Here is a 19,245-nt window from a genome sequence, read left to right on the forward strand (position 1 = left end):
TAAAGCCACTTCACTAATTTGTGAAGCTCAATTATCTTTTGCTGCTCATCAGAAATATATTCTTTGGTTTTTCCCATTGTGATGGATGATTATGGGGATTTGGGCTTTGTTTTCCCTCATATTTATATTTCTGTGAAACATGAAGCCTTGGATTGATAATTTCATATTCATAATCACCCTGGAGTGCTCAAAATTATGAATATGAATGGGAATATACTTCAGAGATATTTTACTCATAAGAATTTCTAGGGGTGTCCTTAATTGTGTCCAACGTGTATTTGAGAAAAACATTCATTCATTAATGACATTTCCCCCCATTTTAAATTCTTATTATCCAATGAAAGGATACATTTTTGTGATTTTTTTTTTTTTTTAAATAAAAGATTAAAAGGTTTAACAATGCAGATACATTTTCACAGCCTTCTTTGATCATATTTACCAAGGGTGCCGATATTTTTGGCCATGACTGTATGCATGTTGTGTCTGGGAAATGTTTCAGTTATGTTGTGTGAACTGTCAAGTGAAGTTTTTGCTGTCTCTTCTGTAATACTGCTCAACAGGACAATGATATATTGTGTCCAAATGTGCTTTTAACACCTTGCAGGTCTAAAATGAAGGAATTTCTGCTCCTAAATGTTTTTGAATAAAACTTTTGCAATTTCAATATCATTCATTGACTTTCACCCATTATTTGCAAAAAAGCTGTAAACACTTAAATAAAGAAACAAATCACCTAAAATGTAATCTAAACACTACACAATGGCTTTGTTTATGTTAAACAAAATGACTTGGGGATTTGTAACTCATATAAAATTGTACATTTATATGTAATATTCTTTTTGGTAAGAAGAAAATGACAGGACACTGGATACCATCTCTTAATTTATTGGATGTACAATTATGAAAAATAATAATCATAAAAAAGACTGGAAGCCCAAGATTATTTACAATCGTTCTCTTTGATTCTGTGGCAAGGTCTCTCAGAGATTCCATTGTCATTGTCTCATGCTTACTTGCATCATGATATGTTGAGCTTTAAAAAGACGTTCCTCTCTAGATATGACAAAAAACATGACCAAAAATTTAACAAAGAGAGAGAAAAAAAAAATACATACAGTACATACATATACATATATAGAGAGAATTATCTATAAAAGCAGAATCATTCAAGTATCAAAAGACAGACCACCCAGGATTACTTTACAATTCGATATTGTTTACATTTTAATCATTTAACCAAGAATATGTCACCTTTGTATTCGCTAACGTGATTAGTTGTGCAAACACTGCGGCTGTTACAGGTGCTAGCATTAGCATCTGCTTGTATTTAGCACTATACCCATTTTTAACCTACCATGTTAAAAATGATGAAAAAAAAAGAAAAATCTAAATAAAAAGTACCAGACCTAAAATCCTTGTAAACTAGGGCTAAATGCATACAGGAATATTTCCCATCTTCACCTCATGTTTCTGCATTATTATCTACACAAAACACAAGCGCAGGTTCGTCCATGACAGACGACTATGCAAATTTCAATTTTTAAACCTTTTCATCGGTTTCATTTTAATTTTTTAGACATACCCTGCTTTCTGCAACTTAATCATTAGAGGAAAGACACAAAACTCTACACATAAAAACAACTCGCTGTTGTTTGTAGTGTCACATTAACACCATTGTTTTGTATAAGAAATCACAGTATACGTGTAAGAGTCACTACAAGTACCAGGATCTGGACTGTACCGTTCTCATGCCATCATACACTTATTAACTTATCATAATAGTGTACCATTAGACGTCACAACATAATCAACAGTATCTCCCACTAATCTGGCACCGAGTTTCTGTCTGTGACCTTCAAAGGCCAAACCTTTCCTATTGAAACTCGCACCATAGTTCACAATTCTTATGTTTGAATGGTCTTGCCACTTGTACTAAAGCCTGTTGGCCACCTGACTTAAAATACTGACAGTAAAGATCTCAACTTACAGATGGACTGATCTTAACCGGACATCAAAAGACAAGGCGGTACTCTCTAATCAGTGTTTTGCTGAACTGGAATCAGTGTTTCTAACTGACTGGGTTTATTTTCGAAGTTATCAGACAAAATAAAAGCATCTAGACTTTGTGAGATGAAAGAACATGAGTTTCGACGACAAATTCACAGACAAAACAGGAGCGTGTCGACGGTCGCTTCGCAATGAAAATAAAACTCGAAGAAATCAAAGCAAAGACGACGTCAGCACTGAGAATACAGTGACCGCTGTGGGTTCCCACTGTCGGAGAGCTTCTGAAATCTGATTAAAGCAAGATGATTTTCAGAGGGAGAGGTTCTGTTAAGCGTTAAAGTGGACGGGACTCTTTTTGTTTGTTTTTGGCTCGTGTGTTTAAGGTGAAAACCTGGTGATGGATGGGAGGAGCTCACTGCAGGTGTGAGGAGACATCTGACACTTACATAGATCTATATAAACACACACACACACACACACACACACACACACACACACAATACAAGTGATGTCTCATCCACAGTCATGCTGCCACTGGCATCCCAACTTTCCTTTCTGTTTGGCATCCAACACAGCGGTCAGCTACAGGGAGACATACACACAGGGATTAAAACAAATCAAACTAATAAAATGTAAGGTCAAATGAAGGTGGAGAGAAGAAAGCTGCACATTTTCACCACCGAAGGAAAAAAATCATGCTTTGGTAAATCACAATCATGACAGAAAATGAATGGAAAATTATGAGATGCCAAGTCATATTTATAAGATAAAAGGTCCAATTATGAGACAAAAAGTCAATAATGAGATTAAAAAGACAATTATAACATTAAGAATGAAAAAAAGAAGTCATTATGACTTTTCATCTCAACTTTTACTGGTCAATTTCAACTTGTGTCAATTACAAATGTCATAATTATGACTTTACTATCTCATACTTTTAACGTTTTATATCAAATTTTTATAGCAGATTGGATTTAGTGTGTCAATTTCAACTTCTCATAATTTCTTTCCTTTTTATATCATATTTATGACTCTCATAATTTCGATTTCTTTCATAAGTGTGACTTTATATGTTTTTGCTTTTACCAAAGCATGTTTTCTTATGTTGCAGAAATGGCTTCCATATCATTGGGATTCATACCCCCATATAAATGGTATGAATTTGTAAATGCTTAAGCACCCAAAATTCATGTGATCATATGAGGATTTTTAAGGCTTATGAAGAATATATGCATATAATTCCACCTTTAAATCCATAAGACAAGAAAATAAAATCCAAATAGCATTTCCAAACCACAGCTTGAACTTTACAAAGCACTGATTTTAGTCTGCTTATCAGATGAAGCCTACAATACATTACATTTTGTTTTTATTTTTTGTTTTAGTTTGATTATTTTGAGTAGGAGGTATTTTGAGTCTTTGTGATTTGGTTCAGACGTTTAGGCCCAGCCTAGTTTGCCAACTCAGACTTAAGACAACACATCAAATCACAGTGCTGGACGCAAATCCATAAACAGACAGCAAATCTAATTTACAGTGAGGTACTTCAATTCCAATTCAATTAACTTCTAATGCACTCCAGCAAGCTTCTGCCAGCTGTCTAATGTCTCAACTGTATGTGAGGAGTGGACAGAATGTGTATCATCTATTAGATGTGCATAGTAACATAACAGGACTAAATAAAATCCATCTAGTCCTCACAGCCCATAATAAAAGGTTTAGATGCCAGTATGTAAGATAAAAAGCCCAACAAAAGCTTGACATTTGATAATCTACCGGCACTTTCCACAAAAAAGGTACAAAATGGGGCTTAAAACCGGTTCTGTCATTTTGTCTCTTCATAGCAAAGTGCACAGAGGTGCTTAACCTTCAGAAGACTTCGTCCATCAACCAAATACTAAATACTGTGCAGATTTTATGAGATGATTATACAGATATCACTTTTATATGAATTCCTGTTTAAATAGTCTAAAAACATGATTTATTTATGTTTAAAAAAAATAAATTACATTTATTAAATAATAATAATAAAACAACAAAACCAAACACAAAACAACAAAAATAAAACAAAATATAGAATCAATAAACGATTACATTCACTAAAAAAAAAACAAAAAAAAAAACAACATGAAATAAAACGTGGAAAAAAATAAATAAAAAAACAATACTGATTCAGCCTAAAATAAGCTGTCACTGTTGCTATCTAGTTGTTTTTAGCTATTGATAGAAATTTATTTGCTGCATCATTTTTTTTTCTTACAATAACTTTGGGTCAAGTAGTTGAAGTTGACAAATATAGTCAATACTAATTTGTGAATTGTTTTTTTTTTTTTAATGGAATAAGATTATTTACTTCTTCCCCGTCATGCTGTAGAAAAATGTCCAAATGAAGGTGTAAGTTTATGATTTTTTTTTTTTTCTTATAAAAAGTAAATTACATTGCAATTACATTTCGGGACACAGTATGTTTTGTTTAAATGTGTTTAAATATGTTTTTGGTAATTAAAGTCAATAAATTATTAATTTGGTAATTTATGTCTTAGGTTAATTAAAACACTGCTGTACTCTTTTAATTGTTGGATATATTCGTGAAGGTCAAGACCTCTATTTTTACGTTTGACGACGGTTCTTCTCACATATTTATTTATTAGTTATATTTTTTATATGTGTCATTTGTGCCTTTTTGCGTAAAAAAAAAACAAAAAACAATTACGGGACACCAAAATGTACCATATTCATGGAAAGTGCCTTTTATCGTAATCCTGTGCGGCGTGGACTGTTTTGATCTGATGCTACATGTTTAGTGGAGTCCAGGTGTTTTAGCTCAGACTGAAGAGGAGGAAGAGGAAGTCTTCATCAGTGTCTCACTGCGGTCGACGCCTGGCAGAGATGAGCACCACAGAAGGGGAAAAGAAAGAAAAACCAGTTAAGAGAAAAACCGTCAGAGTGGAGGATGGAGGGAGAGTCCTTTGAGCAGAATGAGAAGGAAATGTTAGTTTCTTCACGTCTGAAACAGGGAGGTTAAACGACAGCACTGGTCCTCAGCAGAGCTTCACTTTGGTTTCAGGCCAGTTACGATACGACTACAGGTGAGAGGGACTTCTACCTGAACCTACTTAAAGGGCTACGTCAGGACAGAGATTAAAGAGTGTTGGTTTCAGCCGAGGGCTGCTGGACAGCTAGAGCTGTGCGAGACAGACGGAGGAGAAAGAGGTGAGTGGAGAGGAGGCTTCTGTGTGGAGGACAGCGAGGGGAGGTCAGGGTCTATCTACAGAGTGAAGGCACAGAGCGAAAGGAAAGGGTGTGAGGGGCGGTCCGATCAGAATATGGTGGTCTCGTACTTGGTGCTGACGGTGCGCTTGGGATCTTTGGAGTCCAGGATCCAGGTGGCACTGCTCTGAGCGTGAGCGTCCACATCCATCGCTTCCACCTGAAACAGCAGAGAGGAGACACGTGAGTACCCTGAGAGAGACAGCAACACCACGACAGGCCATTACACTCGTCCCTCTCACTAGAGATGCGGCTCAGGTTTCAGCTTTAGTTACTGAACTGACAAGTGTATGCAACCCAGAATAAATTATTCAAAGAAAGAACATTTAGTAACTTGAAAATGCCCCTATATACATATATCGGTACAATTTTTTTTTTTTTTTAGAAGTGTCTTATGCTCAATAGGGCTGCATTTATTTGATAAAAATACAGTAAAACAGTAATATTGTGAAATATTATTACAATTAAAATGAACTGTTTTCTATTTAAATACTTATTTTAAATGTAATTTATTGCTGTGATCAAAGCTGTATTTTCAGCATCATTACTCCAGTCTTTAGTGTCACATGATCCTTCAGAAATCATTCTGATATGCTGATTTACTCTTCAAAAAAACATTTCTGATTATTATCAATGTTGAAAACAGTTGTGTTACTTATATTTTTTTTGTGGACAACTGAAAATATTTTTCAGGAATCCTTAATGAATAGGTTTAAATGTTTTGTAACATTATAATACTCTTTATTTTTTTAAAAACCAAATTAATGCTTTCTTGTTTATTATAAGTATTATTTTCTTTAAAAGATCTTATGACCCTACACTTTTGAACGCTAGAATACTGTATGTGTGTTTGTGTAATTCCTCAAAGGACCAGCAGGGGGCTCCACAGTACTGGTCAGAGACATCTGTCACACTAAAACAAAGGTGGACTAGATATGGATCCGTCACAGAGAGAGAGGAACCATGGGAGTTTGAGCTTTTGAAGTGACAAGGTGAATAGCGGACGAGCTGGATGAAGGAAAAACAGAACTAGAGCGGAGGAAAGTGTAAAGAATACAGCAAGCTGAAGCTGAACTGAGAGGATGACACCAAAGGAGCGTCTAAACAGAGCAGTGACTGGACTACAAATGCAGACAGACAGATGAATTTTGGGAGGATCATTTAGCTTTAGGACTCAGCGGTGAGTTTTTTGTTTTTCTGATTCAATTTGGTAGAGAAAACCTAACTTTCAAACACAGAACAAATTATATTATTATTATAATTAGGCTAGTTTTTCCCGTTTTTCCTGTTTGCATATGTATATGTTCATGACAGCATATTCTGGCTAGCCACCGACATTTAAAACAACTAACCACACATATCTTTATTATAACTGCTTTATTATATCACCCTTACTTTTAATAAGCAAGCCTGCGTTAATTTGACCAAAAATTCAAATAAAGACATTTATAATGTTAGAAAACATTTCTATTAAAAATAAAAGCTGTTCTTTTGAACTCTCTATTCATCAAAGATTCATGAAAAATATTTTCAGTTTTCACTGCTTTCAACATTGATAATTATAAATGTTTATTGTTTATTGAATAAGTATATTTGTATTATTTTTGTTTATTAATGTTTATGTGAAGATTGGGGATATGGTGATGATGATGAAGCTTTGATCACAGGAATAAATGACATTTTAAAATATATTCACAGTTATATTAAACAGTAATAATATTTCACAATATTATGATTTTATTACTAGGTTTTTGATTAAATAAACAACATTGGTGAGCAAAAAGACTGATCTTAAAAACATTAAAACAAACTCACTGGATTCAAACTGTAGTGAACCTCACAACGTGTCTCAAAAAAACTCTGGAATATCTTTGTTAGATTTGATATTACAAAAGTATGTGTGCACGTGCGCTCTCACCCCTGACTTGCGCATACTCCCTCGTGGTTTGGGGACAGGTCTGCTGCTCTTGGTCTCGATGATTTCCGTCGCTCCGGCTGCGCTCTGCTGCTGTCTGGTCCTCTGGGCCTGCAGTGCCAGCTGATAGGCCACTTCAAACGCCTGTCCCAGCGTCAGAATGATCTCATAGGTCAGGTTCTGTCGGGGAGGTGGAGACACAGTGATTAACCACCCTGATGAGGTGCTTAAACCTCTATTAAGAAATGATCAAAGTTTTCAAATGACCTCAATCCATCTTCAGAAGTTTCTTTAATAGCCTCATCAACAGCATCATACATCAATACATTTGTACATTCTGCACTTAAGAGGCATTTCAACTCATAAAAGTATGCAATAAAAAGCTTAGCTATGTCATATAGTGAATATAATGAAGTGCAGCTTTTTATATTATTACACATCAGAGAGTCTCTGAAAAGTCACACCAGGACAGCTGCAGATACTGTAATGTGTAATGAAAGCACTTTGATTTGTTTCTTCTTTTCTCATCTGTCAAAATCAAACACTGCAATATTGAACATAAACTCTCAGATCCTCCACAAAAAATAAATAAATAAATAAAATAAAATAAAAATAAATCAGGGCTTGTAACTTAAGCCCGTGTTTCTTTTTTCTTTACAACAAACTTTTGAAGACACAGAATTGCATATCTAACGTGATCTACTGTACAACTAACATCATTTGACAAACACGGAACGGAAGCAAAACTCACATTTTAGAGCATCTAAAAAGGAATGTCTGGCCCTTTTTTTGCTTTCATATGCAATTAATTATTTATTAAATCTAAATTAATGAAGCAGCAGGCTGTGTAAATAAACTCTGGAACCAGGATTATTCAATGTATTCAAGATGCATGCAAACATTATAAATGTCTTTAAATGTAAATTTGTGTTTAAAACTGAACTGAACTTTCTATATTAAAAAGTAATTCAAATGCATTTTCAAAAGACAGACTCATTGTCTGATCAACCTCTTAACTCAAGGAAAAAGCTGTTTATTAACTGTTACAATAATCACCTGATTAGTTAATTATCAGTTCTAATAATCAGTTGATTTGTGAATTATTAAATGAACTGCAGCTCTATTAGAGTCTGGCTGTAAGTTTTAGGGGATGTTATGTGTATAGTGTGTGTGTGTATCTCTGGGAGCTGTATGATCAATGTCATTTTAATGGGCTGCTGCTCACAACCTCTCCTATAAAACTCTTTGTGATACTATCAGAGACCTGGCAATAGGCCCACGGCGCTGTGCACACCAGACAGACAGACAGACAGACAGACAGACAGACAGACACAGACAGACAGACAGACAGACAGACAGACAGACAGACAGACAGACAGACAGACAGACAGACAGACAGACAGACAGACAGAGACTCTTAATGCCCAGAAAAATTTGTATTTCAGAGCAGTGTTTCTCATTTGCTGTTCATTAAACAGGTCTGTACTGATTATCACAGACAGCAGGTGAAAAAATTTGGGGGTTTTCAATTAATTTTACTTCTGCAAAAAGAAAAAAAAGGTGATGTTTTTTGAAACACTGTAAATCATCATATAGAACTGAAGCAAAGCAGCTGAGAAGTACTAATGTAGAAAGTGCTCATCTCTTAAACAGTGTATGTTTGTCTCACCACGTCTATGGTGCTGAACACGTGGCAGTAATGATGGTTGCTCTGCAGATCTTTAGTGATGTAAGCAAACGTGCAGAGGTCCTCTGGGTCCTGAGCTGCACACGATATGTTTCTGATCTCATGTTCTGCAATGATGTTCTGCACACACAAACCAAAGTGACATTAGCCAACAGATCCAAGAATTTCAGCAAAATTTGGTTACTGAGCATAAAACAAACATAATAATTTATTGTAAAAAAAACGGAAATGCCTTACTACTACTACTACTACTACTACTACAGTTCTCACAGGAATAGTTAGAACAATCAATATCAGTTGATACTGATAAATACAATTAAATTGATGGGATAGATTGGGTGGAGTGATGGGATGGAGCAATAGATTGGATGGATGGACAGATAGAATAGATTGGGTAGATGGGATGGCATGGCTTGATGAATGGATGGGTTGGATTGAATGGATTGGGAGGTTGGGAAGGAGGGATGGCATAGGATGGATTGGGTGGAGAGATGGATGGGTGGAGAGATGGGTGGATGGATGGGATGGACTGAGTGGAGAGATGGATGGGTAGATGTGTGGATGGATGGGTGGAGAGATGGATGGATGGGTGGATGGATGGGATGGACCGGGTGGAGAGATGGGATGGACTGGGTGGAGAGATGTGTGGAGAGATGGATGGGTGGGATGGACTGGGTGGAGAGATGGATGGATGAGGTGGACTGGGTGGAGAGATGGATGGGATGGACTGGGTGGAGAGATGGATGGATGGGTGGGTGGGTGGATGGATGAGGTGGACTGGGTGGAGAGATGGATGGATGGATGGGTGGGTGGGATGGACTGGGTGGAGAGATAAGTGGAGAGATGGATGGGATGGACTGGGTGGAGAGATGTGTGGAGAGATGGATGGATGGGTGGGTGGGTGGATGGATGAGATGGACTGGGTGGAGAGATAAGTGGAGAGATGGATGGGTGGGATGGACTGGGTGGAGAGATAAGTGGAGAGATGGATGGGATGGACTGGGTGGAGAGATGTGTGGAGAGATGAATGGATGGGTGGATGGATGAGGTGGACTGGGTGGAAAGATGGATGGATGGATGGGTGGGTGGATGGATGGATGAGATGGACTGGGTGGAGAGATAAGTGGAGAGATGGATGGGATGGACTGGGTGGAGATGTGTGGAGAGATGGATGGGTGGGATGGACTGGGTGGAGAGATGGATGGATGGGTGGGTGGAGAGATGGATGGATGGGTGGGTGGAGAGATGGACTGGGTGGAGAGATAAGTGGAGAGATGGATGGGATGGACTGGGTGGAGATGTGTGGAGAGATGGATGGGTGGGATGGACTGGGTGGAGAGATGGATGGATGGGTGGGTGGGTGGATGAATGAGGTGGACTGGGTGGAGAGGTGGATGGATGAGATGGACTGGGTGGAGAGATAAGTGGAGAGATGGATGGGATGGACTGGGTGGAGATGTGTGGAGAGATGGATGGGTGGGATGGACTGGGTGGAGAGATGGATGGATGGGTGGGTGGGTGGATGAATGAGATGGACTGGGTGGAGAGATGGATGGGTGGATGGGTGGGTGGATGGATGAGATGGACTGGGTGGAGAGATAGATGGATGGATGGATGGATGGATGGATGGGTGGGTGGGTGGGCGGGTGGATGGATGGATGAGATGGACTGGGTGGAGAGATAAGTGGAGAGATGGATGGGTGGAATGGACTGGGTGGAGAGATAAGTGGAGGGATGGGTGGGTGGAAAGATGGGTGGGTGGATGGATGGACTGGGTGGAGAGATGGATGGGAAGGACTGGGTGGAGAGATGGATGGGATGGACTGGGTGGAGAGATAAGTGGAGAGATGGATGGGTGGGATGGACTGGGTGGAGAGATAAGTGGAGGGATGGATGGGTGGAGAGATGGGTGGATGGAAGGATGGATGGACTGGGTGGAGAGATGGATGGGATGGACTGGGTGGAGAGATGGATGGGTGGGATGGACTGGGTGGAGAGATGGGTGGAGAGGTGAATGGGATGGACTGGGTGGAGAGATGGGTGGAGAGATGGGATGGACTGGGTGAAGAGATGGGTGGAGAGATGGGATGGACTGGGTGAAGAGATGGGTGGATGGACGGGATGGACTGGGTTGAGAGAGGGGATGGGTAGATGGGTGGATGGATGGGATGGACTGGGTTGAGAGAGGGGATGGGTAGATGGGTGGATGGATGGGTGGACAGATAGATGGGTGGATGATAAACACAAATAATCTCATTGCTGAAATCAGTTTCCTAAAACTACCTCAAAATATTTTGTAATATAGTTTTTACAATAACAATTAACTATTAATGTCAATGCAATGTCTACTGACTCAAAAATGAATGAAACTTTAATAAAAACAAGTAAATAAAACTAGGAGCCTCTATCAGACACCCGAGACCTTTAGCAATGAGAAGATGACAAAGAGCTCAAGATCAGCCAAGAGTCACTCAATAAATCTGAGTTCCTCAGTGTGCCTGTTTATCAGTCATGTGACGTGTTGAGTACACAGAGACGGCCGTGAGCCAGAGGCTCCAGTTTAATGACCCGCTCTGTATCTGCCTGCTCGGGGGGAACGACAGAGGAGGATGATGTCATCACCTTGTTGACAGCATCAATGAATTTCACACCCTTGTACGTGATGGAGAGGACGATGGTGGGGATCTTCCTCATCTGTTCTGTCGACCTCTGAGAGAGAGAGAGAGAGAGAGAGAGAGAGAAGGAATTATAGGACGTTTGTCAATGTGTTTCACAACATATGGGGTTAATATAATACCCAGAATATTTTGATACAGATTCATTGATCGATTGATTGTATGGCAAACACCATAACATATTCAGTCCCAAATTTTTCATTACTGTAAAACAGGGTCCCACTAGGGGGCCTCAGCAAACATCCAAAGGAGGCACAGCATGGCTTAAAAGTATTTAAACTAATACAGCATTATTAATATATTATATAGTTTACTGTAACTGTAAATTAAAAGTTTTAAAAGATGAATAAGATTCAGTTTTCATGCAGCTTCAAAACTTCTATCAACTATCAACACTTCCAGTTTCTGTTAATAAAAATATTCTGAAACAAGTAGCTTCATCACAGTTGCAGGGGAAAAAATGAAAATATATTTTTATCAATATATATTGACACCTTCAAATATTATGTTGAACAGTGGACAGTGCTGAATCTAAAAGGTTGAGAACCACTGCTGTTAAAAACAAACAAATAAATATGAAAAATATATAAAAATAATAAAATAAATATTAAACATAATATTTAAATATAGTATTAGACACCATACACCATGACTGTATTAGTTGTACTAAATTGAATGCATTTTTTTAGTTTATTATTATTATTATTCCCCATTTATAATTAAATATTAATTTAAACAAATAATGAATTAGCATTTACATTCCGGTAAAGAGGAATTGAGGAGAAATGTACTTAATTGTTATGAAAATAAAGGTCATAATGCTTTAATGGTCCTTAAAATGTTTTATTATTATTATCATCATCAATATTTTGGGGTGACGTGACCAGTTTCATTGCAAGATTTACCGATGGCCAATGCTAATATTTAAGGGACAGATTTCTTAAAAACCTTTGTCGGTTCTGACTGTGTTTGTTTCTGTCTTTTCATTAAGTGCGGCTGAACAGACGGCTCAATCTGACTCCATCTCTGCACTGAGCGGCTGAGCAAACACATCTGCTTGATTATTTATCACAACAGCCTTTAAAGTGCAAATCTGCAGTCTGTCTCTCACACACAGACAGTGCAATGAAGCGCAAGTCCATTTTCCACTTTCTGGATGGAACTTGTTAGCCAAATATTATGAAACTGTCCCTTTTTGCACTAGTGCCCCGTAGAGGACTCGCATGGGTGGCATTTTCCCTGACAGTGCTGCTTGCTGCCTGTTCCAGAATATAATAATAATCTAAGCGTCCTGGCGTGACTCCTCACAGGAGACACTGAGCTCTCATTGGCCGAAGACTCTGTGAACACCTACCCTCATTTTAGCACAGGCGTCCTGCGTTGACTCCGTTCCTCTTAGTTCTTTAATCAGCATCGAGCCCAGATACTGCAGAACGAGCGAGTCGGGACAAACAGATAAAGACAGAGAGAGAGAGAGACAGATTTCAGCTGGTCGCAAACAGTTAGATCACATTATCTAAACACAATCAATGGTTTCATAACCTGTCACCTCAATATGAGTTATGACTCTATTATTATATAAAGAGGCTGTTGTATGATAGAAATATTATTACGTTGGCCTCGTAACCGCATGATTCGAAGATGAGCTTCTCGGGTTGATGGTGCCAGTTCTGGACCGGTGTGTACGGCGCCGCCAGACTCGGGGGTCGTAAGGTCAAGCGAGGCTCCCGCTGACGTTCCTCAAATCTCTCCTTTAGAGAAGAACAATAATTTCAGGATAGACTGACCAAAAATGTGCTTCATTTGAGCTGAAACAGAACTCACTTGTGGTTGTGGTCTGTCATTGGGCCGCTGTCGAACAGCCACGTCATATTCTGAGTCGGGACCTCTCCTCCTCCCGCAGTCGCCTGCAGGTAACAGGGGATCCATGGAGCGCGTGTAGGAGTCCGAGTGACTGAGAGGAGACGAGGTCTGGGACATGAGATCCTGACACTGCAAAAGAAGCGCTCAGTGAGGAAGATCAGCCAAACAGAAAGATGTCCTTGCCCAGGAATGAGCCCAGGAGAGAGTTCACAGTCAACTGCACTGTGTTATAGACTATAATCAGGGTTGATGGCAGATTTCATTTGTTGTGAATAAAAATGAAGCCATGAGGGACAGAAGTGCAAACTGTTTTTAACCTGGGTGTTTCAATGGAGGAAACCACACAACTTCCTCTAAATCTCTAGTGGACAAACAGAACTGAATTGAATTTGAATTCACATTATGGTAAGAGAGATAAGGGGAAGTGATGGGAAATGCAAAAAAAATCTTGGACTCCGGCATGAACAGCCTAGTGGTGCACTTATGTATATATATATGTGTGTGTGTGTGTGTGTGTGTGTGTGTATATATATATATATATGTATATATACAGGTGCTGGTCGTATAATTAGAATATCATCAAAAAGTTTATTTCACTAATTCCATTCAAAAAGTGAAACTTGTATATTATATTCATTCATTACAAACAGACTGATATATACAATAAGCCAACACAACTTCTGAATCTTTTAAACATATTTAAATTAATACACATTTACAGATCAAATATTTGGACTATTATATTTTTTCATTGGACTAAAGTTAATCAATATGTCAAGCCAAAATATTCATAATATTTTCATAAAGAGACCAAACTTGGGCAACAAAAAGCTGTACAATTGGCTTAAGACTGTTCTCCAATGTGTCAGTATTCCTGTATAGAGCAGTACTTACTCTGATCTGAGAGAGGCGGGGAGGTTTGACCGGAGGCTCCTCATACGGCCGCTCAGCTAACGATGCAATAATCCTTTTCCTGTGGCCCAACAATGTGATCTTCAGCACCTACAAACATAACATACACACACAAAGGCAAAAATTACACTCTTAATTTCTATTATGCAACATAAACACCCTGTTCCCCACTGAATGAATCAAAACCAAGTAACTGAATTTTTAAAATGTAAACTATGTAAATACTCACATTAACAATCTCCAGCTCCCACAGGTTCTTCACACATTCTAGCGTGCGGTAGCCGCTGGACAGGAAGTTCTGCAGGTATTCCTGAAGACCCAGGACGTCCAGCCACGCAGCGAGGGACGTGCTGCCGTCACAGCCTAATGCTTTCACCTGCAGACATCAAAACAACAGAGAACGAACTTCAGACTCAGTACAGATAAACTACCGGCTGACATACAACGGATATTATTATAATGATGAAAAGCTTACAAAATAATACTGTTAACGGCATAAAGTGATTATTAGCATGAGACGATCCTCTGCAAAGCATTTTAGACTGAAACAGACCTTCGGTAAAGAACGTGCAGCACTGAGGATCTTCCTGCGATGTGCTGGATCCGTGATGCCAATTTCTCTCAGGTCTTGCTCTTCCATTACGTCATTTCCCTACATAAACATTCATACACACCCATTAGGTGAAAAACAAGACAAAAATACAAAATACACAACGTCACAACAAAAAACCTAAATGCACAAGCCCATATCAATAGTGTGTGGCAATAATGCACCACCTGGCAAATGTATTTTTATTTTTCTGAAATAAAACAAAACAAAAACAAGGTTTAATTCAATGTACTGTGGGTCATCTTTTTAGTGTTTAAGTGTAAAAAAAAAAAAAACGGCAGCATTTATGGTCATCTCTAAACCACATCTCCTATCAACAAACAGTGAATGACAGTGTTTTGAGATGTGAACTGTGATTTACAGTGAACAAACTGGGCTTCTGTGTTTGCATGTGCCCATTACATGAACCACAAACTGTATGCTGTGGAGAAAATAATGACGCCTTTGAGCACTGGCTGTCATTATGTGCCAATTGACAGAGAGAGAGTCCATTCAAAAGATACATACTGAAACAAAATCATTCAGTTGCAATCCATTCTTCAAGAGCATTTCACTGCTAAAATCAAACCATAACCATACCGAAACAAGCACTACAAAAAACAATCCACGAACCAAAAAAAAAAAAAAAAAAGCAAACCATAAAAAAATAATAATACAAATTACAAGAAACCAAACAAAACCAATAAAACACTGACATCAAAAAGCTAACCACAAAACAAAAACCAATGACAAGCAACAAAAAACAACAAAAACTGAACAAGCAACAAAGCAAAACAAAAACCAAACAAGCAACAACACAAAAATAAAACAAGCAACAAGACAAAACAAAAACCGAACAAGCAACAAGACAAAACAAAAACCGAAACAAGCAACAACACAAAAATAAAAAAACAAAAAAAAAACCCAAAACCGAACAACAAGCAAAAACAAAAAAAAGCAACAAAAAAACCAAACAAGCAACAAAAACAAAAAACAAAACCAAAAAGCAACAAAACAAAAACCAAACAAGCAACAAAACAAAACAAAAACCGAACAAGCAACAACACAAATAAAAAACAAAAAACAACAAAAACTGAACAAGCAACAAAGCAAAACAAAAACCAAACAAGCAACAAAACAAAACGAACAAGCAACAAAGCAAAACAAAAACCAAACAAGCAACAAGACAAAACAAAAACCAAACAACCAAACAAAAAACCGAACAAGCAACAACACAAAATAAAAAACAAGACAAAACAAAAACCAAACAAGCAACAAAACAAAACAAAAACCAAACAAGCAACAAAACAAAAAACAAACAAGCAACAAAAAGCAAAACACAAAACAAAAGCAAAAATAAAAGCAAAACACATAACAAAAACAAAACAAGCAACAAAAAGCTAAACTAAAACTTAAATACAAAGCAAAAACAGTAAAAAATGAACAAAAAGGAAACCACAACAAAAACAATAAAGAAAAAGAACAGACAACAATAATTTAAAGCTTATAGTAGTATCCTAATCATGTACAGCGTGAAGTGAGAGAAAAGTGATCACATCTTCTGTTAATCATTTACCAGCTGGCTTTTTGTTCTAACTAGCCTCCAGTAAAATATCACTGTTGCAAAATCCTGCTCCTCATAACTGTGTATTAAACATAGACTATGTTTTGATCGCCTGAGATTTTGCCTCTTCACACAGCACTTCGGTAAACATACTGTACCAAGTAGAAACCTGCACACCTGCTGCAAGGCATGCTGCAAGTCATACAGTTTTAGCTGGTGCAAGAAAACAGTACCTTAATAAATCACAAATGTCCTGTTCATCCTGCTGACGCTTTCCATTCCAAAACAGACAATGAAGGAAGGTGCAAATCTGCTCTGAATCAAACAAGAGACATCTAATGCTCTGATGAACACAGACAAATCACTGTCTGTCATCACTCACTCCACTCCAACACGAGCGATCTGAACCACTTTAGGCCTCATCTGCTCAGACTGTGATAGTGAGAGATGGGGAATAGGCTGGAGTACAACTGAAGAAGTGAAGAAACAGCAGCTGAATGCAGAAGGGTCGAGGTGGATCAATCTGTCTCCATTCACTTTTTATCTCTCTTTCCAATCCACTTAACTCTTCTTCTCTCATTATCAGCCTTCAGTACAGACTGAAATCAGATCTCTTGAGTACAACACATATAGATACGGATGGGATAATGTGACAATGAAACAAATGGAGGTTGCACATTCAGTGGCTCCAAAACTTAGTTAGACACTAAAGCGAGTTGCATCAAAACAAACGCTGCTACAGATTTTCTGCAGCTAACTAATGTCACCTTTCATTCACTGACTTTAGGTATCATTCATGTTCAAATCACAAGCAAATATCTGTATACATTGCGTTTAAATCCCAAAGTGCAGATATGCAACAGTGATGTTTGCCTTAGCAAATGGCAATAATAAAAGCTTGTGCGACTCACAGCTCCAGAGACTTTGCAAAGTTTGCAAAGAAATAATGTTTTTTAGAGCTATCTGATTTCACAAAGACATCTGAGAATAAAACTTTGATTCCAGTTGTGGAGAGATTCCTCATGAAGGCAGAGGAGGAAATCAGCCACTAATAAGGGAAGTCCACAAAACAGCTCGTATGAGCAATCAAAAGAAATCTGTGCACTTAGGAGCCGAGGAAAACCTCAGTGGACATCTCCCTTGTGCAGAGGAACTTGAATTAACTTTGAGGAATGATGCAGATGCTTTATGACTACAGAGGAATTCATAATCATTTTGCACCCTAGCAATCATGTGAATGACATCAAGTGTTGCCTTATTCAGGAGCACTGATTAGACGCTTCGTTCAGAGCACCTGCACTTCTGGGTTCAATCATAAATGAACAGACTTGACGTGGTGTGAATCCATGTACAGCAATAGTCACTTTATATTATCACCTTTAAATATGGACGTACACAATACAACATGTGTGAGTCAATGTGTAAATCATTTAACACAATATCTGCTGATACTGATAGTGTGATACTGCAGTGGTTGTTTTTTTTTCTGCTACTTTGTTTTAAGACACCGATAAATACACAACTTCAAAAGAAACTTACATTTTTTCCAGCTATGGAAAAAAAAGTGCTTTTAAACTGTATATGATAAATCTAAATGTGAACCAATAGACTGCCACAATTAACAATGATTAACTACTCATTCTTAAATACATTATATTAAATATATGAAATTAATATTAAACAAAAAACACCATATTTTAGTGTTGCACAAATAATTGAATTATAGATGCTTCAATTAACTAACAGTTAAAAGTGCTGATCAAAGCATCCCATTTAAATACACTCGTGTTGTGTAAAAAAATCCAAAAAATTTTGTAACATCATAAATGTCTTTACTGTCACTTTTGATCCATTTCATGAATATTTGCTGAATAAATGCATTCATTTCTTTAAAAAAAAACAAACAAAAAAAAAAACATAAATATACAGTACTGTATGTTTATGCAAAAACAAGATCTAACACTTTAACACTTATAAGATTTATAAACTGTTTTCCTCATGGGATGTCCAGAACATTTGGTCCTCATAATGCAGGGAATACCAACACACACACACACACACCACACACATTATAAGATACACACACACACACACACACACACACACCACACACACACACACACACACACACACACACACACACACACACACACACAGGTCTTTCTTGCAACAAAAACAATTTAGTTTTTGCTCTTGTTTAGGTGTCTGTTTGTGAATGAGACTGTACTGACTGGTTAACCTTGTTGTATGTGAAAACACTGACGCAATTCACTCTGTAAGAAATCAGGCTGTTCTCAGAGGTATGACACAAACAGCAGAGTACAGTGCTCTGCTGAAACAAATGGATGCGATAAACACACTTTATTAACCTGTTTAACTGAATATCGTGCTTCTACATATCACATCTGAAATCAGCAAATTACAATTCCCATAATGCACCTCTTGAAATCCTCTGTGTCCCTTTAATTTTAAATGCCTTTTAATACTCTAGCAGGAGTAAAAATAGCAATGCATTAAAGTCAAATTGGACTCCGCGTCTTAATGCAAGACCTAAAAACACAGCAGACGAGCTCATCTCAATTATTGATCAAATATCTCATCCGTGATCAAAGGCGATCACCTGCTTTAAGGTGAATGGAATGCAGAGACGACAGGATGGGAAGATGGAGCGGAGCTGGATGCGGGAGCTAATGCACTTCTGGAGAGATGTGAGACGACAGCGAGACCTCAGAGTCTTACTCCTGCACTCCGTCTCCATGCAAA

General features: G+C 38.0%; 1 protein-coding gene across 8 annotated transcripts in view; it reads right to left on the reverse strand.

Moving 5' to 3' along the window:
- Positions 1-869: 869 nt before the first annotated feature.
- Positions 870-19,245, reverse strand: part of LOC109066631 (ankyrin repeat and SAM domain-containing protein 1A-like) — a 93,823-nt gene continuing 75,447 nt past the window's right edge. For 6 of the 8 annotated variants that reach the window (XM_042712644.1, XM_042712647.1, XM_042712649.1 and 3 more), the window contains 10 exons: positions 14,883-14,981; positions 14,559-14,705; positions 14,312-14,419; positions 13,379-13,546; positions 13,168-13,305; positions 12,909-12,980; positions 11,502-11,588; positions 8,862-8,999; positions 7,196-7,372; positions 870-5,437 (listed from right to left, as the gene is read on the reverse strand). In XM_042712644.1, coding sequence (XP_042568578.1) covers positions 5,327-5,437; positions 7,196-7,372; positions 8,862-8,999; positions 11,502-11,588; positions 12,909-12,980; positions 13,168-13,305; positions 13,379-13,546; positions 14,312-14,419; positions 14,559-14,705; positions 14,883-14,981 — 1,245 coding nt within the window. In that variant the 3' untranslated portion in view covers positions 870-5,326. The remainder of the gene's footprint in view (positions 5,438-7,195; positions 7,373-8,861; positions 9,000-11,501; positions 11,589-12,908; positions 12,981-13,167; positions 13,306-13,378; positions 13,547-14,311; positions 14,420-14,558; positions 14,706-14,882; positions 14,982-19,245) is intronic. The other 2 variants (XM_042712645.1, XM_042712646.1) reach the window with 2 other exon arrangements.

This window comes from Cyprinus carpio, chromosome A23 (genome assembly GCF_018340385.1).
Source record: "Cyprinus carpio isolate SPL01 chromosome A23, ASM1834038v1, whole genome shotgun sequence".
NCBI lineage: Eukaryota > Metazoa > Chordata > Actinopteri > Cypriniformes > Cyprinidae > Cyprinus > Cyprinus carpio.